Source organism: Lepisma saccharinum, unplaced genomic scaffold (assembly GCF_977018435.1).
Source record: "Lepisma saccharinum unplaced genomic scaffold, izLepSacc3.1 HAP1_SCAFFOLD_650, whole genome shotgun sequence".
In the NCBI taxonomy this organism is placed as follows: Eukaryota; Metazoa; Arthropoda; class Insecta; order Zygentoma; family Lepismatidae; genus Lepisma; species Lepisma saccharinum.
Genome location: NW_028143321.1, coordinates 74,234 through 97,137, shown reverse-complemented (window position 1 = coordinate 97,137; position 22,904 = coordinate 74,234). Strand labels below are relative to the sequence as shown.

Genomic DNA, 22,904 nt, shown 5'->3' with positions numbered 1-22,904 from the left:
GTGTTTTGCATGGTTCGTACTTACCAATTGTGTATTGTGGAACATAGTTCAAGGTGCCAATATGCTTTTTACACGAAAACAAACACTTTTTCTATTAATTTATCTAAGTGCTACTGAACGCATGTAATGGTGCTATATCGCTTCTTTTGTTTTTGAATATCAGTGTTTTCCATCCTTCACCGAAAAATACCTACTATTGTGTTCGTCACGTGTGCAAATTGTACATTATGCACTGGTAGCTGACGGACAGACCCACGAACCATTCCGATAAGGTTAGGTTTGGTTAGGTTAGGCAAGAATAGTTAAAAAAAGGGTGGGTTGGAAACACTGACATGATTTCCCGGTCAAATAGATACCATGATGAAAGAAAATACCTCTACTAACGTTGGAAACCTTAGAGAAACTCATTTCCATAAGTAGTTTCTTCTGTAAAAATGAAGAAATGTGTCTCCGATGTATGAAACTGTTACCATAATAAAAAAAATGGTGAAAATAACTTGTTCTGCTAGTCTCAACACCTCATGAATGTAGTTGCACATTTTTTTTTTATTTTGAGAATAATTACTGAAAATCATGGTTCCCATTGTGTGATTTTTTTTATTTTTTAGAAGCTATACAAGAGAATGAAAAGGTGCTTTCAGTATGCAAACAACTGTGGGAATAACTTTGCAGTTCGGAGAAACCTTTCTGTGGGGAAAAAAAAACAACACTTCAGAGTGTGATCATTTCCACAATTTATCTATTTTGATGAACATTTTTGTGTTCAGTAACATGCATGTATCATGATACACGCAGTACAGTAGTTACTGATATAACAGATTAATCAAGTCCAGTGAGATGTATGAAAGTAAGTAGTCTCTGCTGCACACTGTTTATGCTGTACTTCATTAAATACTAGTTGCTCATGTTATAAAACTATGCGTAATAACTACAGAAAGGAGGTATGGAGTATCAAGGTCCAATATGAATTTTTCATTTTTGTAATGGTGCTCGTATGTCCTTAGGAAAAAGCAGCCAAAGTTGATAATGAAGTCATGCATTTCTTAAAGTGAGTACATTAAGTACATTATTTTTGTTTGTTTGCCATAGCGTCGATCAACTTTATTTTTTCAAAGTGTACTCTCATTTATGTGGTGAGCATTCTAGCATGTTGGCTACTGAAATGTTAGTGTCACCAGGGAAACTATGTTACCCATTGGGCAATTCCCAGTACATAGTATTTGAAGATGAAAATGCAAGAAAATGAATCCTACTGTACGGCACTGTAGAGCATTTATTTAATTTCTAGGAATTATCCACCTGTGTGCGTGTTTTATGCACACATCAAGATAGAAGAGATACAAATGCAAAGTCCGGTATGGGACTTGGACGTGGGAAGTGTAATAAATATGGCACTTCTCTGTTTAAGTCTCGTATCAGCTGGCACAAAGTTCATCGTGGAGGGAAATAAATCAACATTTCTTCATTCATGTTCAGCTATTTAGTAAATGATGAGTATTTGGTTTTTAAATAAGCTGTTTTATGTAAGAGATATTGTAGATATCATTTTATATATATATATGTGTGTGTGTAGATATTATTTTTGTTAATATTTTCTGTTTTTTTTAAAGTAGAAATATTAATTTTCAATATTAGGGGTTTTCATTCTTTCAATTGCTTTAAATGCTGAAAGAAGTCTTCAAGGAACAACTATTAATTTTCCAAAGTATATTTTCATACTTTTCTTTCAGTGTAAAAAGCATATATGTATAGTAGGTGCTGCTGCACTTGCTACATTTCACTTCAACTTAATGGTCAGTGTCATGACAATAAATTTGTGTTAAAAAGCTGAACCTTTTCGTAGCATTCAACCTAGTACTTTTTATTTATTTGATTTTTGAGAAAACTTTCGAGCATTCTCTTGGTAATTATTATATTATTTCTGTGCAGACTAACCTATTTCTAATCAGTGTCATAAGCATGGGCGTCCACAGGATTTTTTCCAGGGAGGGGCAAGTAAGGCAATTTTTTTTTCCAGGGGGCAAAGGAGTCATATTTTCCCCCATAATAGTGATGTCCCTTCAAAAAACACTGCTTCAGTCTGAAATTATCATGTTCTTCAAAGCCCTTATAATAATTAACATAAATTACTGACTGAAATGAAATTATGTGTGAAATATATACCTTTTGTCAGACATTCATTATCCAGGGGGTAGGGCGTGCCCCTCCCCCCTTTCGGACGCCCATGGCCATAAGGTATGTGAACTGATCCCTGACAGTATTGAAATTTTTATTATCGAATGGAGCGTAGTTGCTGTAGGCAGTAATTTTTTTCGTTTTAATATATATGTGGTAAACAAAATGTTTTATTGATCAGTGTAATATCTTGCAATACAATCCTGTATAGCGGAAGGATCAGTCAGGTTTTTTTTTCTTTTTTTTCCAAATATGGATTAGCATGACATAAATCGTTCTGAATTATTGTATACTTATTTCATTCCATTTCTCCACCCAAGAAAAAAAAGTCACCTAATATAAGACTGTCATTTTCGTATGATGAAGAATGTTTTTAAAAATGCCTTTAGAGGAAATTATATATTTCCGCTTAAAGTAAGAGTGCAATTTCAGGAAGTTTTGGTAATAGTACGTTTTCCATATAATTTTCGTATACTTTTATTTTTGTGATAGAAATCAATTTTAATGCGAAAAGTTTGTACTTAAACGAAAGCATTGCATATAATTAATTTCCGCCACTTCTAACTAAGTTTAGTCAATTTGCGCGTATAATTTATTATACGCGCAAATCGCCTAAACGCGGTTAGAAAGTATCGGAACGCGAATGGTACGGAACACGATAGTGTTTTGTTGTTTCGAGCAATCCGCGAGTCCTTGCGCATTGCGTTCGTCTTCTGTTTTTTCCCCGACGGTGCTGCCGTCGGTGGTCGCGAGGAAACGACCTTCCAGTGCCGCCATACTGTCAACCATTTTTAACCCGCAGCTGTAACATCTTGTAGTAGTATGTCTATGCCGTTGACGTACCATGTACCTTGAGATAAACACCCATAAAGATTTTTTCTACGCAAACAATCCTGGTTATTCTTGTTATCTATACGCCACGTCAACAAGTTGCACAAACATTTGATCGGTAACAACTTGTAGGAGTAAGCGAGCGCTTCGAATAGTTTTGACCCAGTTAAAATGGCTTCAAAAGAAAGTTCATGTTTTTCTCGAGGGGAACATACATTCAAAGTTCCAATGGCACTGTTTGCCTTAAATCGCAGGCGTTTGTGTGAAAGATTACGAAAGAACCCAGAAGTACCGAAGAACGGAATTGTATTTCTACAGGGTGGCGAAAATGTGAGCTTGTATTGTACTGATGTGGATTATTCCATATTCCAGCAGGAACCTTTTTTCCAGTGGTGTTTTGGAGTGGAAGAACCGGGTTTTTACGGTGCTGTACAGGTATCTACAGGAAAAACGCTGTTGTTTGTTCCCTTCTTTCCAGAATCATATGCCACTTGGATGGGACGTATATATTCTTTGGACGATTTCTGCAAAAAGTATGAAGTAGACCAAGTTCAATACGTTGACAAGATTGTTGACACACTGACAGCTCTAAAACCAGATGCACTTCTTACTTTGACTGGCGTGAATACTGACAGCGGCCTAACAACACGAGAAGCAGCCTTTGATGGTATCAGCAAATTCACTGTCAACAACAAACATCTGTATCCAGAGATAGTGCAATGTCGCCTTATAAAGACTGATATGGAGCTAGAAGTGATGCGTTATGTAAATAAAATTTCCTCTGAGGCACATATTGAAGTTATGAGAAAGATTAAACCAGGTATGCACGAGTATCAATGTGAATCTCATTTCTTGCATTTTGTTTACTCTGTGGGTGGATGTCGTCATGTTGCATATACATGCATATGCGGTTCAGGTGACAATGGATCCATACTTCACTATGGTCATGCAGGAGCCCCTAATGAGAGAGAAATTCAGGATGGGGATATGTGCTTGTTTGATATGGGAGCTAAATATTGTGGTTATGCATCAGACATAACTTGCTCATATCCAGCCAATGGGAAGTTTTCTCCAGATCAACGTGTGATCTACAATGCTGTTCTGAAAGCTAATCGGGCTGTATTGAATGCTGTCAAACCTGGAGTTTCATGGGTTGATATGCATAAGCTTGCAAACAAAACAATGCTACAAGAAATGAAAGACCATGGTATCCTTCAAGGTGAAGTGGAACAGATGATGTGGGCAAATTTGGGAGCAATATTCCAGCCTCATGGACTTGGTCATTTAATGGGTTTGGATGTTCATGATGTTGGTGGTTATCTAGAAGATTGTCCTCCCCGTCCTAAAGAGCCAGGCTTAAAATCTTTGCGCACTGCAAGAATACTTGAAAAAGGAATGGTCCTTACTATTGAGCCAGGTTGTTATTTCATTGAGCACCTATTAAAGCAGGCGGAAGCTGATCCACAACTTAATAGGTTTTTAGTGCCAGAAGCTATTGCCCGTTTGCGACATTTTGGAGGTGTTCGCATTGAAGATGATATTATTGTTACTGAGAATGGGGCTGAATTGATGACCAAAGTACCACGTAGCATAGAAGAGATTGAGGCCGTAATGGAGGAAGGTAAGATGAATGTATGTGATTTTTGCCGCTGCCCGCCAACACCATATTCCAAGTAACTTGAGTATGTTCAATATTTGCCAGTATATTGGGAATTATGGGCAAATAATAGAATCACAACATATTAAACTGATAGTCGTCACAGATATGTTTATATTTTTACAAAATTATTATATTACAGTATTATAATAAGTATTGAACCATGTGGGGATTGTTAATTTTACTTATATCTCTAAATCAATATCATTTCAAATTGTGTGTTAATTATTTGCACTTTTCTGATGTACAATATGAATTTGAAATATCAATTATTAAAAAGCAAGTATGAAGTATGATAAAATATGTACTTGTATTTTTATCAATATACGTTATGTTTTAAGGTGTTAAGAGGGATGTGTTCTAAGGGAAAATATATTGTTCTGTTTACTTGAGATTTACAATGAATCACTTTAACCAAAAATGCAAAATATTTCCTAAATGTGTTAATTTTTTGGCAAAAAATATGTGATTATGCAAACTATTGTGGGGCCTGTTAATTTTATGTATGATATCAAGGACATTTCAAAATTTAGTGGTATTATTTTCACATTTGTGTCTACCACTATGAATATGAAATACCACCTCTAAAATACAAAGTGCCAAATGTCATAAAATATGTAACTATTTTTATCAGTGATATCACCTGTAAAGGATTAGAGGTTTAAAGATTAGATTACATCACTTGCTTTGATCTAAAATGTAAAAGTAGATCAATAAATGGCTTTAATTGAAAACAGAAAGTAATTTGTTTCCAAAATAAGTTAGTCATGTGGTGTATATAGCATGCGATCATGCAAACTATTATTGATAAAGGGGTATATTTATTATCGTGGTGCTGTTTGTTGCATACTTATGATACTTTTTGTTTTTATTTAATGTTATAATTAGGGAACAGAACTTTATGTGCTAAAAAACTCTGAAATATTTATTTTTTATGTGCCATAAATATTGAAAATATGTGACAAAAGAAAAAAACATTTGGTAACAAAAACAAAATATTACATGTATTTTAAACACCTGAAATCAGTTTTTAAATGCTTACCTCTCAGCGAGCTATTTTTTGGAAGAGTTGCAGTGAATCACCATAGTTTTTTCCAAATTCTCCATTGTAAATTTGTGACTATTATCTCTAAAAAGCATCTTATATTGTGAGAAAAATCGCTCCATGTCACAAGAAACAATTCTTGCATATTTGAAGCACGAAATGTCACTAACGCTGAAGTTTTCCAAAACTTCCTCTTTCTCTACTTCACCTTCCAAAACATGTGCAATTTGGCACACAGTTTGAAAACCTTTTTTTTCCCAAAAATTTCTTTACATTTAGACATTAGCAGTTGTGCGTTAGATCCAGTGAGTTTTCAGTTTCGTTTCTACTATACGGACTTCACCCATGGAAGCTGCAAAAGTGTTCCAGGACGGTTGAAGCTTATGTATGGAATTGGAAAGAAAGGACAGGTTTATTGAGATGTATGCCAATTCGACTTTTAAGGAGGGATCCTTCAACAGTTCTTGCAGAATTTCTTTGTCGAGATCATTTACAACAGATACAAATTTTTCAAAGTTCTGGGCATAATATACAGCTGCATTCAACCAAGTGCCCCATCGCGTAACTACAGGTGTAGGGGGAAGGGGAACTTTAGGACATTTTTGTTTAAAAATGTCTATTCTTCTAGGTATAGGTGGGTGGCCGCGGTGGCTCAGTCGGTAACGTGTCTGACTACCATGATCAAGGTCCCGGGTTCGATCCCCGGCCGGTTCAAATCCGGGAACTTTTCTAACGTGGGAAGCGGCCCCGGCGCCCACCCAGCGTCGAATAACATGGGTACCTGGGGGAAACCCTGGGAGGTAAAGGCGGTCAGGGGCATGATGCTGATCACATCATCCCCATTCATGACCGGATCAAGAAAGTGTGGGGAGTTACCCCCACACCCCCTATACACCTTCATGGCGTGGTGCTAAGCACAGGGGAGCACTTTACTTTTTTTTTTATTATTATTCTAGGTGACTTGATAAAAACTTTCTCCCATTTGAAACCAGTTTATCGACATTAGGATAAAGAGCTCTTATGTTTTCACATATTCTATGCAACGCCTGATACACGCATGTAACGTGCACCATTTTGAGGTAGATAACGGCAAGGTCTACTGCAGCTTTTTTCATGTAAGCTGCAGCATCTGTTACGAGGAGAAGAACATTGTCAAATTTTATGCCTTCCAGCCACAATAGCTATATTGCTTCGTTAAAAAGCCTTACTATCGTTACATGTGTAGCCCCAGTTAGCTCTCTACACACAGATCCAACTAGAATAACATGTAACTCAAAGTCTAATAAATCACATTATCACCAATCTCCCCTCTGACACAGTACAGGCAGAAGTGATACACAACTTAATATCTGATCACACAGCACAAATTGTTGAAGTTAGTATAATCAAACCACATTACCACGCAAAAAAAAAAAAAAATACCAATAGAATGCCGAAACATGGAGGAAGACAACGTAAACTATTTGCTACACCTGTTAGGTAAAGAAAATTGGGCTCTAGTATTTCAAGAAAGTGAAACCGAAAACATATGGGAGACGTTCATGACCATACTAACTTACTTCATAAATCTTGCATGCCCCTTAAAAATAAAACAGGTTCAACCAAACAGAAATTGATTGATTGATTTAGTTTATTTTACTTCGCGTTTTGTGCCTCTTGGCTAATTTGCGAAGATGGGGATGAGTGATGAAATGGATGAAAATGGACATTCACAAACAACCATACCCGACCGGGATTCGAACCCGGGACCCTTGGCATCGCAGCGCAATGTGCTAACCACTCGGCCACAGGGTCGGGCCCAACCAAACAAAAAAACAAAAACTTGGGTCACAAATGAAATAATACACAAAAAGAATGACCTCAAAGATATTTATGACAAAATGCGCATAACTAAGGAAATCAAACTTTGCGAGTCATATAGAATGAAGAAAAATCAATATAAAAAAACTAATAAGATATGAAAAATCCAAACACCTCAAAGATAATATCAGAAATAATAGTAATACATCAAAGGCAATTTGGAATATCATAAATGAGCAACGAGGCAAAAAACCCAATAATCATAATGAAAATACTACATTATTTGAAAATGAAGTAGAAATAACTAACCCTAAACACATTGCGGATACATTCAATAAGTATTTCTCAAACTCCTATGTAAACTGTCCCATTGACCCCAAAAGTGCCCAAACAACTAAAATTGAATCAAATACTGTACTGAACTCCATTTATTCAGATGAAATAACCTTAAATGAACTAGAAACTACGATAAAAAATTTAAATAATAAGAAATCAGCAGGTCCACATGATTGGTCAAATCATCTAATTAAAAAATGTTCTCAATACATTACATTACCACTACAATATGGTATAAATGCCTATATCAATAGTGGAATTTTCCCAAAAGTACTGAAGAAAAGTATAATCAAACCAACTCAAAAAAGGAATTGAGACATAAATAAAAAACTATAGACCAATAACGATCACATCATCTTTCTCAAAACTGTTAGAGAAAATTATTTGTAATAAAATATACGAATTCTGTGCCAAATATAACATAATTAGTCCACTACAACATGGTTTCCAAAAGGGTAAATCGACAAGTACAGCTACTTCTCAATTTATTGAGATAATTATAGATGCATTAGAAGATAATGAGATACGCTGTGCTATTTTCCTGGATCTGTCCAAAGCCTTTGACTGCTTAGACCACTATGCTCAAGCAAAAAATATACAATCTTGGCATTAGAGGAAATACATACAAACTGATACAATCTTTTCTCATGGATAGACCACAGTACACCCAGATACTACATACTGAAAACTCCGTGGTTAACTCAGCACCTAAATTCATATAACTTGAATGTAAACTATCAAAAAACAATGTATATGGCTTTCAATCCTGGAAATAAACCCAATTTTGATAATATAAACTTACAAATAGATGATAATCAAATCAATTATGAAAATCCAGTTAAATTTTTAGGTTTAGTTATTGATGACAAATTAAAATGGACATATCATATTGACCATGTATGCAAAAAAGTAGGGAAAAACTTTTATCCCCTGTAACTGCTAACACAATATCATGTGTCTGAAATAAACACAAATCTACAGTGGCGTACGCAAAGGGGGGGGGGGTTACGGGGTTTAAACCCCCTCCTTGAGCTTGTAAAATATTATGAAAAATGCTGTGGAAAAAAATTTAAATGGCAAATTTACCAGTCAAAGATTTGGGACAATACTATTACTATTACTACATCTACTACTACTACCATTAATAATAATAATAATAATAATTTGAATTATTATTTCCATGTAGCATGAAGAAAAGCACAGCATTCCAAGCACACGCGTCTTTCAGAGTGATGCCTTGAAAATAAGCACAGGTTCTTGAAAGTGAAATATGAGGGTAACTATGATTTAAAAGAGAAATAAAATGTTTTGTATTTCAGTTGCAACAATGTTCAATACTCTGGCGTACGCAGTTTTTTGGGGGGGGGAGAGGGGCCGAAATAGTAAATGTGGATAACACATGGCTTCGTTTTGGAGGGCAGGATGCATAATAAAATATTTCGTATTTTTGGAGCTTTTCAGTCTATTAAAATTGTATTCAAAGACAAAACTGTTAATCGGGACTCACTTTAAGAGGTTTCGTATTTACACATTTTGATTTTTTAAAGTTCTTAACGGATTTTTATTTGAAAATTCTGATTTTTTGGTAGGGGCTGTAGCATCATCGGTAGAGGCATGCATATTTCGTTTTTGACAAAAAGAAAACGAAATTTGAAATAACACATTGCAATGTTAATTTTTAAGGTTTCTGAAAGGTGTGAGGTGCATTTTCCTACCCTGTTTTGTCACGAAATGATGCGAAATGAACTGCAAAATGCAAAATAGACTCTTAAACACGAAATTTACCGTTTATATACCGACGCGACACTTTCTGAAGTCTGAAGTATCCTGTGTGTTATGCAATTCACGGAAAATTGATTAATTTTGCTGTAAATATTTGAAAAGCAAAAATGGACTCCTCTATACAGGAATAAACTTGATATTCTGGTAATGATTTAATGTGCTATTAGAAGTGATATGTTTATTTTGTGTAATAGTGCGATTAGTGTTGCCGACGGGACGAGATTGACCATGTGTCATAAGACAAACGAATATTTTCGAGACGAGACAGGCCAAAGTCTCGTCTCGTGGGCAACACTAAGTGCGATTATATTCACATTTTTAAAACCAAAAGTATCCTGTGTGTTATGCAATTCACGGAAAATTGATTAATTTTGCTGTAAATATTTGAAAAGCAAAAATGGACTCCTCTATACAGGAATAAACTTAATATTCTGGTAATGATTTAATGTGCTATTAGAAGGGATATGTTTATTTTGTGTAATAGTGCGATTAGTGTTGCCCAAGGGACACTAAGTGCGATTATATTCACATTTTTAAAACCAAAATGTAATTTTATATACCGCTTTTTCACCGCTATAACAGCGAAATTTCATTTCATTTACAGCTTTTGAACCCGAAATTGACTCTGTTTTTATACTGAAATTTTGCTTTTTTATTTACCAAAAGTATGTGCCTCTAACCATCGGCCATGCCTCTACGTACGCCAGTGTTCAACGAACATGTATTTTTTTTGTGTGAACAATGAGAATTAACTAAAGAAAGTTCTTGGTTCGTTGTTAGAGGCTAATGTATAGACAAAGGCTAGGCGGACAAGAATACAGTCACCAGTCTGCCTTCCCATTGTATTATTTACCGCAGCACGTTTGAATGTCTCTCTTTAAAATGTCTCACCTTGTTGACTAGACAATTATTCAAACGACAATAAGCTTAACTATTGGTAAGAACGGTGAGACAATCCAGATTTAAATTATCGGGGACATTTATGCGGGGAAAAAGCCGGAAAAATTCCAACCAATTTCGGGAATCGAATCCGGACCTCCCGCGTGATTGTCAGATGCTCTACCGACCAGACCACCGCAGCTTCTTGGATGAGTTCCATACTTTAATTATTTCAATTTATTTTAATATACAGGGTGGTGCGGAGCCGACTGACACATTTGAAAGTTGAATATATTAAGCATGCGCGATAGTTGGAAGTGGATTGCGGGGGGGATGAGAAGAGGATAGGACGCCATTTCATAAGAACACAGCAACAGTCATGATGGACCGTTGAACATCGCGTTTTTTGTGTTCGTAGTTATTACGAAACGAAGTCAGTGGTTAAAGTTCAGCGATTGTTCAGAAAACAATTCATTGTTAGCCGACATTGTAATGTACCGTCTCGGAATACCATATTGGCTTGGGTGAAGAAATTTGAAGAAACTGGCAGTGTATTGGATGTGAAACATGGAGCTCCAACAACAGTGCGTACGCCCGAGAACTTGCAGAGAGTGAGGGAAGCATTTGAACGTAGTCCACAGCGCTCGGCACGCCAGCAGTCTCGGATTTTAGACGTAAGTAGGAAAAGTTTATCTTTAATGCTAAAAGATATCAAATTTCATCCATACAAACTGCAGGTTGTTCAAAAACTTTACGACACAGACAAGGAAGCAAGAGTTACATGCTGCACTACCATGATTAATTTGCTAAGGGAGAACCCTGACACCATCAATAATTTGCTAATGACTGACGAAGCACATTTTCACCTTTCGGGTTATGTAAACAAACAGAACATGCGCTACTGGTCACCAGTAAACCCGAAAGAACTGCATGAAACGCCATTGCACTCTCCCAAAGTGACAGTTTGGTGTGGAATTGGTGTGTTCGGGATTGTTGGGCCGTATTTCTTTGAAAATGACAATGGAGAAGCAGTGACTGTTAATTCGGAACGTTATGTGGCAATGTTGGAACGCTTTGTGGAACCCGAGTTACGACGTCTAGGTATTGATCCCAAAACAATTTATTTCCAGCAGGATGGAGCAACAGCCCACACCGCAAGAATCAGTATGGAACTCGTTCGACGGTTGTTCCGAAGTGTTATCTCTCGAAGGGGAGAGATTGCATGGCCAGCTCGGTCACCCGATCTTACTGTCCCTGACTTTTTTCTCTGGGGATTCTTGAAAGACCGTGTGTTCAGAAGGCATATCACGACTCTTCAACAACTGAAAGAAGCCATTGATGAGGAAGTAACGGCTATTGATGAGGAACTACGGAGACGTGTGTACAATAATTTCCAGAGACGTCTGCAACAATGCATTGATGCCGAAGGAGGCCACCTGTCGGATGTAATTTTCAAAAAATGAACTTGTAAGTTGTTATTGATAAAATTGCATACTTCAATGTACAATTACATACGGTTTTCCTTATTATCCTTCTTTTCTTTCATCATCTATGAGCATATCAAATGTGTCAGTCGACTCCGCGCCACCCTGTATTTTCTTGTTTTATGGATTTTCTTCACCCTTAAAATGTCTCACCTCGTTGACCAGACAAAAAACAAAAACAAAAACAAAAAAATGCTCCCAGGATTTGATAAAAATTGAATGATTAGAAAGTAATTTCTTTCTATTGTTTTCATAAATGGTATATTTATGTAGATCTCTACTACATAATAGTAGTAGTGGTATTAGTAGTATTATTAGTAGTAATTCAGCTAATTAATTAATTATAAGTATTATTAATTAATTGTGATTATTATTATTTAATTAAAGTATAATAAATCTAAGGTAATGTGAATTTGGATAAAGTTTTAGAAATAACCCCCCCCTTGACGAAATCCTGCGTACGCTACTGCAAATCTATACTATGGACTTGTATATCCATACCTAGAGTATTGCATAATAGCATGGGTAGGAGCTGCGCAGGAATACACTCAAAGATTGCTTACTCTACAGAAAAGAGCAATACGGTATATGTTCAAAATACCAATTAGAAACTCGTGTAGAGAATTATTTAGAGAAAATAAAACTATGACCATATATTCCCTATATATTTACAAAGTAATTGAATATGTACTAAAACACCGTAAATTAGATAAGAATTCGACCGTCCATCAGCACAACACACGTCAAAAAGAGAACTTCCACATGCAAGCACACAGACTTGTTCTCTCAGACAAATCACCTCATGTTGCAGGAATAAAATACCATAACAAACTTCCCACACACATCAAACAAATTACAGAAACTCACAAGAAACTGAAAGCAATTAAACAGTATTTAACATATATACCTCTATATAATCTCAATGAATTTAAATAGTTAAACTGGATTAGTAAATTGAAGCATTTAAATTCTTTTGATATTGTATGTCTCCCATTTATCCCCACACCTCCAGTTTTTTTCAGAACACCTTCCTAAAACTTTTCTTTTACAAAATTCCAATTTATTCTAATTTTGGCACTAAATTTTCCCTTACACCCCTCAAACAAACATTTAGCATGTTAATAATATTATTTCTAATAGTATTATTTATTTAACAATAATTAGTATATCTAATTTTCCTGTTTCTTGCTAATTTTTAGATGTTTCATCTTTTTCACCTTTTTCTAATGCACCGTGATTCAAAAAGAATGCACGTATTACAAACCAGTATGCTGTTGAAAGTACTCATCGGATTATAGTCCAGCGGTTCTGAACGGAACGTAACATCGTGTAGTTTGGTTCAATTGCTGCTAGATCGCGAGTGTAGCACTTGTGCTCTCACAATCCTGCTATTTCAGTTCGAATCGAAATGGTGACGCAGCAGCAAAAGGCATTCTGTGTTGTCGAGTTCGGTAAGTGTAACTCTGCGATTACAGTGTAAAGACATTTCCGCTTGCATTACCAAGTGAATCCTCGAAGTGAGTGGACTATTCTCAGGTGGTATAGACAGTTCATAAACACTGGTTGCATATGTAAAGGAAAGATCACTGGGAGGCCGCATGGGTCGGTAGAAAATGTCACGAGAATCCAAGCGTCTTTTCAACGTAGCCGTTCCAAATCAACACGTCGTGCAAGTCAGAAGTTGCAACTGCCTCAGACAACTGTGTGGAGAATTTTGCGGCGTTGTTTGGTGATGAAGCCATACAAGTTACAGTTTTTACAGGCGCTGAAGAATGAGGACAAGGCAAAAAGAATGGAATTTGCTGGAAAGATACTGGCAAATATAAATTTGACTCTACTGGCCATTTAAAAAAAAAAAAAAAAAAAAAACTGACCAATTACAGTCTTAAGATGAAGACACTGACTTGGTGATTTTAATGACCATTTTCTAGCATTGATGTTAATCCACCACAGAATGATCTGGAAATTTATTTGAAAAGTCTGGGCCTTTCCTAGGTATTGAGCAGTCAGGGAGGATTATGTTGAGTTTTTGATAGCTGATATCATATTTTGCCACCTTCCACACATCATTTTTTCAAAGCTGGACCAAACTTTTTTTTTCTTTAATAGCATTACTGTCATGCATATAAATCAGTTGTGTCTAACTTGTCTTTGCTGCGTCCTTAATTGAAGCGGAAAGGTAACATAAAATAAAATGTTCACTCTCAAAAGGAGATCAAAATAATGTTTTGCATTGAGTCATTTGTTAGGTTTATCTGTCCATTTTTTTTCTCTGTAGCTCGTCCAGATTTCAAGAAACAAGTGAAACACTTTCCGAAATTTTGTGTTTTGTTATGGTTTTACGGTAATTCATGCAAGCAACATGTGTGCTTACACTGAACTGGAAAACACTTGAAACCCTCTTGCACCTTATTTTTAATTTCCTCCTCTTCAATATTCTTCAGTCGACATCTCTCTGCACATGCAACTGTCCCACAACTCTCATTTCTGTAGCCATGATATTTTTCAGCAACTGATTAATCAACTTTTTGAGTGAAAAAAAATAATAATGGAAATTCAAGTGGTTGTTATTCCAGCATATGTACAGGAGAGAGTACAGAAATTTGACACTTTGCAGCTATAGTCTAGCAGTGTCTTTTTATACTGTGGACAGATGAGGTTTTGAAAAGCAATAGGAATGCTGGTAAGAATTTCTATTTAATGTCTTGCTTTGTTGTGAAATTCCAAGGAATTTGCCAGGAGGAAGTCATAGTTGAAGGGGATGCAGTTTTGAGGAGTGGTGTGTGAAGGTTGCATAACCTTCCTGCCCATATTTGCTGCCTAAAGGAGTGGTTCACAACCTTCTTTCCCAAATTTTGTTCTCAATCGACCATATAAAAACATTTTTCATAGAATATCTTTGTGAAACCGCGGTCCGGTAAATTCGGTTTTTGTAAAAGCAGATGCCCAGACCCAAAAAAATTTTCTCAAATGGCTTGCTAATTTTTAATATACATCAATTAGTATTTAGACTGGAAATTAAATATTGACAAATAAATTATGGTATAACCATAAAGACCGCGTGGCTTTATGAGCCACCGTGGTGGCCGCGGTGGCTCAGTCGGTAACGCGTCTGACTACCATGCTCAAGGTCCCGGGTTCGATCCCCGGCCGGTTCAAATCCGGGAACTTTTCTAACGGTGGAAGCGGACCCGGCGCCTACCCAGCGTCGAATAACATGGGTACCTGGGGGAAACCCTGGGGGGTAAAGGCAGTCAGGGGCGTGATGCTGATCACATCACCCCCACTCACGACCGGATCAAGAAAGTGTGGGGCGTTACTCCCACACCCCCTATACGCCTTCATGGCGTGGTGCTATGCACAGGGGAACACTTTACTTTATAACCATAAAGAGTAATAGTTTGAATATGTCTAGGTTTGTTAACAAATAGTCAAACTTTAAAAATAAACTTAAAAAATGCTGCCCAAACTAAAAAAAATCAGGAGAACCTCTTCCCGATGCGAGCAGCTAACAGCATCAAACCTGACCTACCTAACCCAACCACATATGCATATAATTCTAATAACCTTGCACATAACAGCAGATAAAAGAGTGTTAGGCAGGTCAGGTTTGGTGCTGTTAGCATGCGTTTCCAAGTTTCTATAGCTGTTGCTAGCCGCTTGTCTCGCGAACCGTTATAATTGATGCCAAGGCCCGGTGCCGGCACGAGGCCTGGCGGTTGAAAAACATGCCTGAAGAGTTCCGGTGGTCGTGAGATTTTTGTCATTAAATTTCACTTTCATTATAACACAGGGTGACATTCAACTGTCTGTATTGATTCTTCTTTTTTCTGACCCTATCAACTGTTAGTCGATTTTAGTCATCTTTCTGAGTTTTTTGCAAAATATATTTAGTTCACTATGCACTTATTTTTCACAAGAAAAAAAAACATATATATATACACAGAGCATTCTGTGACATTTGCTACGAGACTCGGCAGCAAGCGGCCCGGCGGTCAGTGCTAGATCATCAAACTACACCATCTTGCATATCCATAAAGAAGCCATATAGTGGGAGGAATGGGATCCGTGACATTTCCACTACTTTTTTTAAAGATCATATTTAAAATCTACACCATCGACAAATAACCCCTGCAATTTGCCACATTCATTTTTAGGTAAAAAATCAAGTTTCTAATTTTTGAGCCAAGCGTTGCGCAAAAAACACACCTGCGTCATCTTGTGACGTCGCCATTCAGCTCGTCCTGTCGTCTGCACTTAACGTTGGCTGCATTTGGTGTTAGGACGTGTCTGTGTTTGCTATGAGATAATGGATTGGAAAAGATACGTAACTACTAGAACAGAAAATGGTCGTTACCACTAAGCAAGCACTAAGTCAGTGCTTTACCACAGTTTTCTCTGCTGAGTTAACATTGCAAATGAGATTTTTTATTGCCTTGTGCCAAAACAAGTTTCCATCTTGTGAGTTACAAGAGCAGAGCAGCCCGAATTTTATAGCTGGTCAGTGTTGTGGACATCACAGTGGAAATAAAGATTTCACCATTATGCACAAATACGAGTACCAGATGCTCCAATACGTAACTGAACTCAAATTCTAAAATGTATAATCACCTCTTGTGTAAAAGAAAAAGAAAGAAATGTTATAGCATACTGTTTTGTTGCATAGCAACCAGTTGTAAGAAACAAGTGAAGGAGATAACAAGAAAGTTTGTGAGTAGTTCGGATCACTTCAAATCGAGCATAAACTAATGTATTCATTTAGTGCAAATAACAAGTATATTCACCAGAGAACGGTGTTGTGATTTTGAACTATTTACATTACTCTTATTTTATAATTTGCTTTGAAGTAGAACAGTGATGTAAGATGGTCAAGCCTCTGCAACACTAGCAAAAAAGTGGCAACCACGTGACAGGACTCTGAAGTTAAGTAGTTCTTCGGATAAATGAGGTGAAATATAATCTCAGTATGTCTGGGATTGATGCGGATTCTAACTGCATTTGATTGATATTCAAGTACTTAAGTGTGTGTAGGTTTTTTTTTTTTTTTTGTTAATGAAGAATGTCATCCAGAGATTCATCTAAATCTCGTAGCAGAAAGAAGACTGCTATGCAATACGAGGGCACATATCTAGCAAGGTTTACAAACGTTCAAGGTCAAGAAGTTAATTCTGATGATAAGACATACCAGTATTCGCAAGGTGGAATGTTGTGGTGATACGAAAGCTGACATCAGATTTGTTCAGTGCTATAAATGTCTTTCATGGTTTCACTTTTCTTGTCTGAAGTTGTCAGTTCATTGGTCTATTTATTCTACTACAGTAGAGGATTACTTTTGTAAATCTTGTGAACCTAGTTATAATCCATATGAATTGTCAGCTTACAAAGAGAGTATTAGTCCTAATTTTAACGATCTGCTAGAAACAATCAAGAGCATTCAGTTCATGTAGTTAATTCTAGTAAAGAATTAAAATCTCAGCTCGAAGATTCCAACAAATAATTAAAATCTCAGCTTGAAGCTTTCAATAGAGAATTGAAATCTCAGCTTGAAGATTCCAATAAGGAATTGAAATTTCAGCTTGAAGCTTCCAATAAGGAATTAAAATCTCAGCTTGAAGCTTCCAACGAAGAGTTGAAATCCAAAATTGAAGTTTCCAATGTCAAATTACAGTCTAAAATTGAATCTATGAATTTTGATTTTAAGCAGGTTAATAACCGTATAGACATGTTGGCTTCTGATGTAGCAAAAAGAATCGAATCTTTAGCAGAAACATGTGTAAGTTCAAATGAAGAATTAAACCAGAAGTTGCAAGAAAGCATGCAAAATTATGACTGTAAAATATCACACATTCTTAGTACACAAGATCTTCATGAGAAACAAATAAATGAAATTGAAGGTTCTTTGCAAGGTGCAAAAGACGATAAAGGTAAACTCAAATGTGGATTTGATGATTGTTGTTAGCAAGTTGAAACAATCGATTCTAAGATTTCACAGTGTTTTGAAATTGTTAATCAGTACGATGATAATTTGAAACAGCTCGCATTGCATGTTGATGTCATTGAGAATAATATGTAGAAATCAGTTAATGTAAATTATGGTGGTGCTGATTGTAATGTTACAGGTACTTCTCATAACAAATATTCTAATATGAACTCTCAAGTTCATGGTATTGATAATGTTGCAAATCGCCAATCGAGAAGGTTAAATGTAAGGCGTGATTCTGGAATTGGTTCATAAGCGAGATTCTGGTTTGAGTGATTCAGATGGAAGTTCTATTAACTCTACGGATACTACTAAAATAAAGACGGTTTATGTAAGAGAACCGCATCTTAAACATGTAAGTTGGAAGCAAAATCGCAAACAATCTAGTTTACATATTGCTAGAAAGATGCAAGTAAATTCTAATTGCTCTTGTATGAATAGATCTAGTTGTATTTTAAACGAACACAGAGTACAAACTAAGAAAAACATTGATGTTTCCTCGAATAACGCATTTCCTGAAACAACATCAAATATGTTACGTAGGCCAGAGGACTTCCGCAGTTATGGAGGATATTGTAATTTGAATTACACAAACTATCCTTGCACTTGGTGTTCCGGTTCTACTAATTATACTCAAATTCATCCAGACAGGTCTTATAACACAGCTTCAAGAATGAATAATACACAGAGAGCATTTAATTCTCATAATGATAACGATGAGTCTAGAAGGAAACTGTTTAATCGTTCTTACCCTTGCACATATTTTGCTGACAATCAACAGTCACCAAACATTCATGATAGTGCATTTGTGAGTGGAATAGAAAATTGTAATGGTGCACATAATTTTCAATGTAATGTAAGACCGGACTCTCATTCTTTGCCCTTGTACATGAGGAAAGATAGACATTTGAAGTTAAATGAATTGTCTTTATTACCAAAGTTCTCAGGTAGAGTTGAAACGCAATCTGCAAGAGAATACTTGGAACAATTAAACTCAACGTTGGATCTGATAGGAGTGCCTACTGATAAACGATTGCAGAGCATTCAGAATTGTTTTACAAATAGAGCAGCTTATTGGTTTAGAACACACAAAAGATATTTCTTTTGTTATTCTGATTTTGAAGACAAATTTATTCAACAGTTTGCTTCGCCTGAAATGTTACAATCCCAGTTAGCTGTTTTAAGGAATCAAAAATATGACCAAAATGCACATGGAAGTTTAGAAACCTTTGCACTAAAAACACATTCCTCATATTGTAATTTAGTGGACAATCCAATTGATGTAGATGATGAAAAACTAAATATGCTGACCAAGGCAGTAATTTATTTTATTAAAAACATAAACTAAACGTAACGTTTCAACCTTCTAGCAAGGTCTTCTTCAGACTCTGTATCAAGTACAAAAGAAACAAGATAAAAAAACAGGGCATTATATATACACAAACATTACTCCCTCCAGACTATTTAGAAAGTTGTTTGGAACTTTCTAGCAGGTGACTTTCACTTTCCAACCTTACTTTCACCTAAAAGGCTAAACACAATTACTTCCATATAGAATGTGGTTGGACTTTTAATCTCACGCTCTTTTCCCTTCATTTTTCTTCCTTCTCCCCTCCTCTTTCTCTTTTAAGAAAGCGGGAATTAAAACTTACAGGAAGGGAGGGAGAAGCATCTTAGGAATAGCGAGGAATGCAAACAAGAAAAATGAAAACAGAGAAGAGGAAGAGATTATCTACGAAGTGAAATGTAAAGAATGTCAGAGTGTGTATATAGGAGAAACGAAAAAGAGGCTGAAAGACAGGTTGAAACAACATAGGGATGATGTACGACTTAAGAGAGAAAGAAATGCAATATTTAAACACACGAGAGAAACAGGACATGACATAGAGTGGGATGAGGCTAAGCAGATAGGAAGGGAGAAGAGAATGCTGGTGAGAAAATGGAAGGAAGCCAAGGAAATAGAGAAGAAAGGTGAAGAAGACACAATGAACTGGAATGGGGGATTGAAGTTAAACAAAGAATGGAAGAAGATGTTAGAAAGAGTGGAAAGGACAAGAGAGAAAGAGGAGAGAAGGAAGAAAAATGAAGGGAAAAGAGCGTGAGATTAAAAGTCCAATCACATTCTATATGGAAGTAATTGTGTTTAGCCTTTTAGGTGAAAGTAAGGTTGGAAAGTGAAAGTCACCTGCTAGAAAGTTCCAAACAACTTTCTAAATAGTCTGGAGGGAGTAATGTTTGTGTATATATAATGCCCTGTTTTTTTTATCTTGTTTCTTTTGTACTTGATACAGAGTCTGAAGAAGACCTTGCTAGAAGGTTGAAACGTTATGTTTAGTTTATGTTTTTAATAAAATAAATTACTGCCTTGGTCAGCATATTTAGTTTTTCATAATCATGGAAACAAGGCTTAATGGTGTTATGATGTAGATGTTATACAGTTGATAATGAGCCAGTTGCCGGATAACACACAATATCGCTTGTCATAGTGTTCAGACAATGGATCAGCTTACAAATATGCTTCGTAAGTTAGATGTTATTAGAATTAGAACTAGTAGGAAAGGACTTATTTATTTACCTGAAGATTTAAATTGCGACAAGTCTAACAAAGGTCTTAAGAAGAGTGAACATCAAAGATTAAATGTATGACAAGTAAATATTTGACAAACAAGATGTAATAGTACTTCTTCTACTCAAACTCTGCCTTCTGATAATTTGGCTGCCTCTGTTGGAAATAGTTAAGACAATGTAAACCAATCTATGAGTTCAAGATATAATGCAAGTAATGCTACTAATTTTGGAAATTTCTGACGAAATAGAAATCAGATGTTTCCTAGGATTGTTTACAATACTGGCAAGTTTTACTCTAATAATAATAGAAATATCCTGAATGAGAATTCCAGACAGGATAATGGTCTTAATTTTAGGCAGCCTAACTACAGATTTTCTAGGAATGGTTACTTTAATAGTAACAGACCTTTGTTTCCCTCCGTTTACGAAAACTGTCCACCACAAAATCGAGATGTGCCAGTGGTGAGTGATAGAGTGAGGAATCAAACCAGCAATATGCAAAGTAATAAATATAATGACGAGTACATCTAATACTGGTGTAAGTCCTAATTTGACTCAAAATCTAACTTCTGGTGTTCAGTCTTTACGATTTAATGATTCCAGGCCACAGCAGTTGGAAAGGCAGTCGGAAGAGCCTCTTTCCCTCTGCACTACCTACAAGAGGCACAAGGAAGAGTCGATTGATTTACTTAATGTTTGTGATGATATGAAATTTTCGACTGAAAATGCATTAAGTAACTTGCAAATTATTTTTTTGTTAGAATGGTTTGAGGAAGAACATGACTGGGTTATTAACGATGAAGATATTCCTGTACCTTTAACAGAAGTTCCAATTGTACATGGAATCATATGTCAATTGCCTAACATTTGTATAATAGATTGTGGTAGCCAAGCAAATGTTATGAATTATGAGGTTTGGTGTAAGATATCATCATGTATTGGTAATCTTACGTTGGACAAGGTGGATGACATTAGATTATCTAGATTTGCTGGAAATAAAAAGAGCAAAATTGTCGGTTGTAAGACGATAAATATTCAGATTGACAGTGAATACTTTCCAATGGAATTTTTCATTTTAAAAGAACTTAATGCAGACATCATTTTAGGTGTTCCTTTCTTACGAACAAGGAATTGTGGATTTTAGGAATCAGAATATAAGTTTAATACATCAGGAAAGCAAGTGTGTACAGCATTAAATAATAAGGATTCTAGTACGATAAGTGTTGAATCTGAGAAGCTTGTATCTGGTGTGAAGCATGATACTGACATAACGGAGAATGAATTCCAGTCATGTAGGATGTTAAAATACGTACATATGTTAGATATTGAAGCACATTATATGCCTTCTCAGAGGATATTCACGAGAAAGTATTTGCAATTGAAGATATCGGTAATTCACAGAAACGTGATTTATTTTCACTCTTATGGAATTATCACGAACAATTTTCTGACAAACCAAGACATGCCAAGGTAGAGCCATATAAGATACAGTTAGACAGTGACGTACCTATTGCCACGGCACCTTATCCTATACCAATTTCTAGGACAAAGAATTTAGAAGAAAAACTCACCAAATGGGAAAGTTGGGGTATCATATATCAAGAATCTTCCCCATATTTAAATCCTCTACACATTGTGCCAAAACAAGGTGGTTTATGGAGACCAGTACTGGATTTTAGAAATTTGAATAAGCATGTCATCAGTCCTCATGTTAGTGTTGAACCAATTCATGAAATGTTACAACGATTTTTGGGATCAAAATATTTCTCCTATTGATTTATCATGTGGCTATTTCTAGATCCCATTAACTTCAGAATCACATCTTTATACTGCTTTCTCATATCGTGGTAGACAGTATTTATTTCAATATCTTCCCTTCGGCATACGATCTGCTGTGTCCATTTTTCAAGACAGGATGAACAAAATTTTCATGAGAGGATTCAACAACTTTGTTGTTTGCTATTTAGATGATCTCTTGATCTTTAGTAAAACTTGGCAGGAGCATTTAACACACCTGGAAGCTGTTCTGCAAAAATTGAAAGATGTTAATATGTCCATCAAGTTTTCAAAGTGCAAATTTGCTTCTAAAGATATTGCTTTTCTTGGACACATTGTTTCTGGAAATGAAATTAAGGTAGATAGCAAGAATTCTGCTATAATAAATTTTGCAACACCAAATAACAAAAGGTCACTTCAAAAATTCTTGGGTTTAGTTAACTGGAGAAGAAAATTCGTGAATAAATTTGCAGAAGTTGCCCATCCACTTTATGAACTTCTAAAGTCGAATATTCTCTGGACGTAGAAGGAAGCTTTTGAAAGGTTAAGTGATTTGGTTATATCTCCAGAAGCTTTAGTACAGCCTAATTT

At 36.0% G+C, this 22,904-nt stretch overlaps 1 protein-coding gene across 1 annotated transcript; it reads left to right on the top strand.

The window, feature by feature from the left end:
• The first annotated feature begins 3,019 nt into the window (after positions 1–3,019).
• On the top strand, positions 3,020–6,600 carry LOC145983107 (xaa-Pro dipeptidase-like). The gene has a single exon (XM_083116384.1). It carries the CDS (start codon positions 3,178–3,180, stop codon positions 4,681–4,683), a length of 1,506 nt encoding a protein of 501 aa, XP_082972510.1. The 5' UTR covers positions 3,020–3,177; the 3' UTR covers positions 4,684–6,600.
• The last annotated feature ends 16,304 nt before the right edge of the window (positions 6,601–22,904 follow it).